Source organism: Bombina bombina, chromosome 8, assembly GCF_027579735.1.
Source record: "Bombina bombina isolate aBomBom1 chromosome 8, aBomBom1.pri, whole genome shotgun sequence".
Taxonomy (NCBI): Eukaryota; Metazoa; Chordata; class Amphibia; order Anura; family Bombinatoridae; genus Bombina; species Bombina bombina.
In genome coordinates, this window is record NC_069506.1 from 258,298,498 (window position 1) to 258,307,175 (window position 8,678).

The 8,678-nt window shown below is 41.0% G+C and overlaps 1 protein-coding gene across 3 annotated transcripts in view; it reads right to left on the reverse strand.

Moving 5' to 3' along the window:
• Positions 1–3,062: 3,062 nt before the first annotated feature.
• LOC128639107 (beta-1,4-galactosyltransferase 3) overlaps positions 3,063–8,678 on the reverse strand; it is a 443,577-nt gene continuing 437,961 nt past the window's right edge. For all 3 annotated transcript variants that reach the window (XM_053691263.1, XM_053691264.1, XM_053691265.1), the window contains one exon: positions 3,063–4,265. In XM_053691263.1, the coding sequence (XP_053547238.1) occupies positions 4,121–4,265 (145 nt within the window). In that variant the 3' untranslated portion in view covers positions 3,063–4,120. The remainder of the gene's footprint in view (positions 4,266–8,678) is intronic.

Here is an 8,678-nt window from a genome sequence, read left to right on the forward strand (position 1 = left end):
GGGCAAGTGTAACACAAAGTTCACTTTCACACCTTAGTACATCAGCACCCAGACACAACCTATAGGGATCAGCACATTAGCACATCCCACATATGCCCAGTAATTAAATTGAATTGGAATATACTATTCAAATATAGTTTTTCTCCCCCTTTCACGTCACTGTACACGGTGAATCTAAACATAGCAAAATATTTCCATTCACAAAATACCTGTCATAACTAGCACTATTCAACACTTAGAGATTGAATTAAGAAGCACAGTTTGTGTTTTCATTTCTCATTTTCTCGGTTTTTTAGTTTTCTCCTCACTCACACCAGGGCACCTGTTTATGCATCCAGCAACAATCACTATTCAAATTAGGATGATCGTTATTTAGCGAAAATTGCACTTTATTTTACCCAGTTTATTTTTCTATAATATTTATATCACTTCGTTATCAGTATTATTATTACTTTCGATGCCTCATGTAATTTTCCCCACCAGTGGTGTCCTGCATTCATGACCCGGTAAACTCCATAAATACTGACTTCCCAAGCTTTATGTGCTCCACCATTTCTCCCCGGTTCTCATTTTTAAATACATACAGATAGATTTACATCTACCTAGCTACATGATAGTAAACAAAGGATACAAGTGACAGATGCCTATCAGATCACGGCAGGCAAACACACCTCCTTCTTCCAGCAATAACATTGCAAGGGAGGTAACCAATCAGAAACGATGATAGAGTCCAGCCTTTCAATTGCCAGCCAATAAAAGGCCCCCAGAAAGGCGGGCGCCCCACCTTTGACAAAGCCTTTAGTGGCGAAACATGTCAGGGAAGCTGGAGACTATTCTCCTTTTTTAAACTTAAACAACTGTGTGGAATGGTAGTAGAATGTTTTATTAGAATTTAACTTAAATGGTATGCCTGCGTGTGAGTGAGACCTAGAAAATAGAGCCGCTTCAGATCTATGTAGCCTTATCAATGAAGGAATTCTTTCTCTAATGTAATTACCGAACGGTGTTCAATAACAGGCACCCTAGACAGAAGCGGTGAGCCGACTCAGCTTAAACCACGGTCGTTATAAATATAGAGTGCATAACCGCATACTAAGCATTTTAGACCTAAGCTGTGAGTCGATTCAGCTTAAACTACATTAGGCCTCTAATACATATAGACCCTTCAAATACTAATACCGGTAATCCGGAATACACGGATTACAATACCGGAGAGTCTTTTACAAACGGTATAACGATTTTACTGCAAATACATAAGCAATAAATACCCTGGAGTAACAATTTATCTCGAGACTTATACAGTGCACCAAACACACTGACCAGATACGAATCTACTGTTCACCAGAACTGCTCCAACATTGTATACTCTAGTAAACAACTTTGAACATAATAAAAATAGCGGGTTTTATACAACCGGTGGTATCTTAAAAGGGGTTTCCCCTAGGTTGAATAACTCTAACTATAATTGAAGACATTTGTTACATTCTTACAGAGTGAGAACTGACTCTGATTCACTGGTAGTATGATTATAAGTTAGAACAGCCGACAGGACACCGCTATTTCAGTCCATTTAACAGTAAAGAAATATAAACACAGTGCCCTTTTAAGGAGGTCACATATTAGAGCAATTCCAGTTTATTTATTTTTTTAATATCTGTTGTGGTGCATGGGGACTATTGCATGATATTTCAAAGTACAATATCCATAACCGTGACTCTCATATTAGTATATTCCATTCGGAAATTATAATTGGGGTTCTCCATTTAGTGGTCTCACTCACCCCTGTAACTTGTGAGGAATCTACCTAAAGAGGGGGGTAGCTACAAGGAAGAAATACCATCCCATAATTTTGGGAATTATTATATGTGCAATTATCCCTTCCTCCCCTGTAAGTAGACACAACCTGGAGAGCATATCACCTATTTGTCTGAACATTCTCCCTAGGAATCACATTCTCCCATTTCAACACTAGTTGGAATTTTAATATTCATTTTTTCTTTTTTATCATACAACCAATAAAAGTTAAGTTTTAAATCGTCTTGTCTGGGGCCAAATACCTAGGCATATCAGGCCAATTTACCAGTGTTTTGCTGTTGAGTGCTACCAGTACACTCTTTCAATTGCGGAATGCAGTTGATTTTTCTAGTTTGCCTCTCTTAGTGTACAGCACCTAAGTCCCCACATATATTAATTTTGTGTTATTTCTCAAATCCCAGGAGAATACAACATACTGAGGGACACAGCTAATGTAGTGCCGTTGTTGTTTTTCCTTTTTTGTTGTTTCAATTACATTACTTCGGTATCAGCAGCATTTTCTAGCAAATTCCATCCCTAGAAAAATATTTTAACTGCACATACCTTATTACAGGAAAACCTGCACGCTATTCCCCCTCTGAAGTTACTTCACTCCTCAGAATATGTGAGAACAGCAAAGGATCTTAGTTACTTCTGCTAAGATCATAGAAAACGCAGGCAGATTCTTCTTCTAAATACTGCCTGAGAAACAGTACACTCCGGTACCATTTAAAAATAACAAACTTTTGATTGAAGAAATAAACTAAGTATAAAACACCACAGTCCTCTTACGACCTCCATCTTAGTTGAGAGTTGCAAGAGAATGACTGGGTATGGCAGTGAGGGGAGGGGCTATATAGCAGCTCTGCTGTGGGTGATCCTCTTGCAACTTCCTGTTGGGAAGGAGAATATCCCACAAGTAATGGATGATCCGTGGACTGGATACACTTAACAAGAGAAAAAAGTGTTTTTAATATCGTTTGAATGGCAATTGTGTATAAATTGTAATGACTATCACCTCATTTTCTTTTAATAAGTGCCAATAAAAGCCGTTTTACTTTTAGTGATAATATAATTTAGCTATACTCTTTGAAATTTAAAGGTGCACACAACTTTCTTATGTCAAGATCTTTTTGACTTTATTATCCAAGTAAAACTTTTTAGTTAACCACACCCCTCCACATTTGTGCAGGATTATACTATAGCTAAAACCTATTCACATTTGAATTTCTGTGTATTACAAGCAATAAATGAACCAAACCCCAATGTAAGTATATATGTATTTATTCCAGAAAAAGTTCATATTGGTTTCACATCTCATTGAGAAAATGTCATATTGAAAAACCACAAAGATGTACTATTGTAAAAGAAACCGCATTCACATGTCATGTTTATTCTTACGAATGTCCTAAAAACTGTGAAAAGCCATGAAGTCCCATGCATTCAGACGGTATTAAGGCACTTTGGATAAAAGTAATACTGGGTTATGAACTTTCTTCTTCTGAGGTCCAGTTCCACCAGAAATCAGTTAAACATGTATTCACTTTGCTATGATATTCAAAATGCGAGAACCAAGAAAAATCAAGGAGATTTCATTTGAAAAACACAAAGAGAAGATATGAACCCCCCCCCCCCAAAAAAAAAAACACCAAACAAATTATACAGGTGAAATAAACGATTTCCTATACACTAAATGATGAAAGTCTAGGTCTAAATAATATCAGAACTCAAGAATAACCCTGTCAATGATAGAAAAAAAGAGTGGCATATTTTTTTTAAATCTATCTGTGCATCTGGCAGATACGTGCCAAAAATAATTATAATCCGGTTTAAAAAAAAAATTGCACTTCAGGAAATACACTTCTCGCCAGGCATGTTCATTGTAGGTTTTACAAAGAAGAAAAGAACTTGTGAACATACACACACACAAATACTGTAAAATTGTCAGTGCTGAAGGGGAAGAAAACCCCAAGTCCACTGGTAACTGTATAAAGGTTGCTCGGAAGAGGAATGGTATTCAGTGTCTCACAGGTGGTTGGCGTGCAGGATGGCAGAGGGTAGTGCTTGCAACCAGTGACCGCTGATGGCAGGTAAGACATACATGCCCCCTATCTTTGTCACAGCATGACCTGCCAGTAACACAAAATACAATCTTTGGTTTTCCATTCTTAGGTTAGGGAAGATAAAAAGAGATAGAGAAAATATATATATATCTTGCAATAGAAGCAATGTCTTTCGGGCATGTTGCTGAATTCCTTGAGCCTCTGCTTGTTTCACTGCCGAGGGTTTGGAAAATAGGGCACAATTGGTCACAAGATGCTCGCTTTCACGTATGATGGTGTGTGTCTGAACCAATGTCCACTGTGATATTCGTGTATAATGGTGGAAGCTCCTTTGATAGGAGGGTGTACTGTAGAGAGTTCATGCCGTCTTGCTTCCACGTCCGCCGGGTTTTGGCCAAAAGATTGAATCTAAAAGGGGGGAAAAAAATTACAAAGTGGTGAATCACAGGAAATGTACTAATTCGTTTTAAAGGGACAGTCTACACCAGAATTTGTATTTTTTAAAGAGATAGATTATCCCTTTATTACCCATTCCCCAGTTTTGCATAACTAACACGGTTAAAGATTATCCCTTTATTACCCATTCCCCAGTTTTGCATAACTAACACGGTTATATTAATAAACTTTTCACCTCTGTGATTACCTTGTATCTAAGCCTCTGCAGACTACCCCCTTGATGCAGTTCTTTTGACAGACTTTCATTTTAGCCAAACAGTGCTGACTTCTAGGTAACTCCACGGGCGTGAGCACAATGTTATCTATATGGCAAACAAATTCCCTCTAGTGGTGAAAAACTGTCAAAATGTATTCAGATAAGAGGCGGCCTTTACGGTCTAAGAAATTAGCATAAGAGCCTACCTAGGCTTAGCTTTCAACTAAGAATACCAAGACAACAAAGCAAAATTTTTGATAAAAATAAATTGGAAAGTTGTTTAAAATTGCATGCGTTATCTGAATCATGAAAGTTTATTTTGGACTAGACTGTCCCTTTATGGGGTAACTAATGCAAAAATGAAATATTCAAATTTATTTGAGCATGTCCTTTTTTCATCATTAAAACAGAATTTATGTTTACCTGATAAATTACTTTCTCCAACGGTGTGTCCGGTCCACGGCGTCATCCTTACTTGTGGGGATATTCTCTTCCCCAACAGGAAATGGCAAAGAGCCCAGCAAAGCTGGTCACATGATCCCTCCTAGGCTCCGCCTACCCCAGTCATTCGACCGACGTTAAGGAGGAATATTTGCATAGGAGAAACCATATGGTACCGTGGTGACTGTAGTTAAAGAAAATAAATTATCAGACCTGATTAAAAAACCAGGGCGGGCCGTGGACCGGACACACCGTTGGAGAAAGTAATTTATCAGGTAAACATAAATTCTGTTTTCTCCAACATAGGTGTGTCCGGTCCACGGCGTCATCCTTACTTGTGGGAACCAATACCAAAGCTTTAGGACACGGATGAAGGGAGGGAGCAAATCAGGTCACCTAAATGGAAGGCACCACGGCTTGCAAAACCTTTCTCCCAAAAATAGCCTCAGAAGAAGCAAAAGTATCAAACTTGTAAAATTTGGTAAAAGTGTGCAGTGAAGACCAAGTCGCTGCCCTACATATCTGATCAACAGAAGCCTCGTTCTTGAAGGCCCATGTGGAAGCCACAGCCCTAGTGGAATGAGCTGTGATTCTTTCGGGAGGCTGCCGTCCGGCAGTCTCGTAAGCCAATCTGATGATGCTTTTAATCCAAAAAGAGAGAGAGGTAGAAGTTGCTTTTTGACCTCTCCTTTTACCGGAATAAACAACAAACAAGGAAGATGTTTGTCTAAAATCCTTTGTAGCATCTAAATAGAATTTTAGAGCGCGAACAACATCCAAATTGTGCAACAAACGTTCCTTCTTTGAAACTGGTTTCGGACACAGAGAAGGTACGATAATCTCCTGGTTAATGTTTTTGTTAGAAACAACTTTTTGAAGAAAACCAGGTTTAGTACGTAAAACCACCTTATCTGCATGGAACACCAGATAAGGAGGAGAACACTGCAGAGCAGATAATTCTGAAACTCTTCTAGCAGAAGAAATTGCAACTAAAAACAAAACTTTCCAAGATAATAACTTAATATCAACGGAATGCAAGGGTTCAAACGGAACCCCCTGAAGAACTGAAAGAACTAAATTGAGACTCCAAGGAGGAGTCAAAGGTTTGTAAACAGGCTTAATTCTAACCAGAGCCTGAACAAAGGCTTGAACATCTGGCACAGCGGCCAGCTTTTTGTGAAGTAACACAGACAAGGCAGAAATCTGTCCCTTCAGGGAACTTGCAGATAATCCTTTTTCCAATCCTTCTTGAAGGAAGGATAGAATCCTAGGAATCTTAACCTTGTCCCAAGGGAATCCTTTAGATTCACACCAACAGATATATTTTTTCCAAATTTTGTGGTAAATCTTTCTAGTTACAGGCTTTCTGGCCTGAACAAGAGTATCGATAACAGAATCTGAGAACCCTCGCTTCGATAAGATCAAGCGTTCAATCTCCAAGCAGTCAGCTGGAGTGAAACCAGATTCGGATGTTCGAACGGACCCTGAACAAGAAGGTCTCGTCTCAAAGGTAGCTTCCAAGGTGGAGCCGATGACATATTCACCAGATCTGCATACCAAGTCCTGCGTGGCCACGCAGGAGCTATCAAGATCACCGACGCCCTCTCCTGATTGATCCTGGCTACCAGCCTGGGGATGAGAGGAAACGGCGGGAACACATAAGCTAGTTTGAAGGTCCAAGGTGCTACTAGTGCATCCACTAGAGCCGCCTTGGGATCCCTGGATCTGGACCCGTAGCAAGGAACTTTGAAGTTCTGACGAGAGGCCATCAGATCCATGTCTGGAATGCCCCACAGCTGAGTGACTTGGGCAAAGATTTCCGGATGGAGTTCCCACTCCCCCGGATGCAATGTCTGACGACTCAGAAAATCCGCTTCCCAATTTTCCACTCCTGGGATGTGGATAGCAGACAGGTGGCAGGAGTGAGACTCCGCCCATAGAATGATTTTGGTCACTTCTTCCATCGCCAGGGAACTCCTTGTTCCCCCCTGATGGTTGATGTACGCAACAGTTGTCATGTTGTCTGATTGAAAACGTATGAACTTGGCCCTCGCTAGCTGAGGCCAAGCCTTGAGAGCATTGAATATCGCTCTCAGTTCCAGAATATTTATCGGTAGAAGAGATTCTTCCCGAGACCAAAGACCCTGAGCTTTCAGGGATCCCCAGACCGCGCCCCAGCCCATCAGACTGGCGTCGGTCGTGACAATGACCCACTCTGGTCTGCGGAATGTCATCCCTCGTGACAGGTTGTCCAGGGACAGCCACCAACGGAGTGAGTCTCTGGTCCTCTGATTTACTTGTATCTTCGGAGACAAGTCTGTATAGTCCCCATTCCACTGACTGAGCATGCACAGTTGTAATGGTCTTAGATGAATGCGTGCAAAAGGAACTATGTCCATTGCCGCTACCATCAACCCGATCACTTCCATGCACTGAGCTATGGAAGGAAGAGGAACGGAATGAAGTATCCGACAAGAGTCTAGAAGTTTTGTTTTTCTGGCCTCTGTCAGAAAAATCCTCATTTCTAAGGAGTCTATTATTGTTCCCAAGAAGGGAACCCTTGTTGACGGAGATAGAGAACTCTTTTCCACGTTCACTTTCCATCCGTGAGATCTGAGAAAGGCCAGGACAATGTCCGTGTGAGCCTTTGCTTGAGGAAGGGACGACGCTTGAATCAGAATGTCGTCCAAGTAAGGTACTACAGCAATGCCCCTTGGTCTTAGCACAGCTAGAAGGGACCCTAGTACCTTTGTGAAAATCCTTGGAGCAGTGGCTAATCCGAAAGGAAGCGCCACGAACTGGTAATGTTTGTCCAGGAATGCGAACCTCAGGAACCGATGATGTTCCTTGTGGATAGGAATATGTAGATACGCATCCTTTAAATCCACCGTGGTCATGAATTGACCTTCCTGGATGGAAGGAAGAATAGTTCGAATGGTTTCCATCTTGAACGATGGAACCTTGAGAAACTTGTTTAAGATCTTGAGATCTAAGATTGGTCTGAACGTTCCCTCTTTTTTGGGAACTATAAACAGATTGGAGTAGAACCCCATCCCTTGTTCCTTAATGGAACAGGATGAATCACTCCCATTTTTAACAGGTCTTCTACACAATGTAAGAATGCCTGTCTTTTTATGTGGTCTGAAGACAACTGAGACCTGTGGAACCTCCCCCTTGGGGGAAGTCCCTTGAATTCCAGAAAATAACCTTGGGAGACTATTTCTAGCGCCCAAGGATCCAGAACATCTCTTGCCCAAGCCTGAGCGAAGAGAGAGAGTCTGCCCCCCACCAGATCCGGTCCCGGATCGGGGGCCAACATTTCATGCTGTCTTGGTAGCAGTGGCAGGTTTCTTGGCCTGCTTTCCCTTGTTCCAGCCTTGCATTGGTCTCCAAGCTGGCTTGGCTTGAGAAGTATTACCCTCTTGCTTAGAGGACGTAGCACTTTGGGCTGGTCCGTTTCTACGAAAGGGACGAAAAACATAATTTATGTAAGAACTTACCTGATAAATTCATTTCTTTCATATTAACAAGAGTCCATGAGCTAGTGACGTATGGGATATACATTCCTACCAGGAGGGGCAAAGTTTCCCAAACCTTAAAATGCCTATAAATACACCCCTCACCACACCCACAAATCAGTTTAACGAATAGCCAAGAAGTGGGGTGATAAGAAAAAGTGCGAAGCATATAAAATAAGGAATTGGAATAATTGTGCTTTATACAAAAAA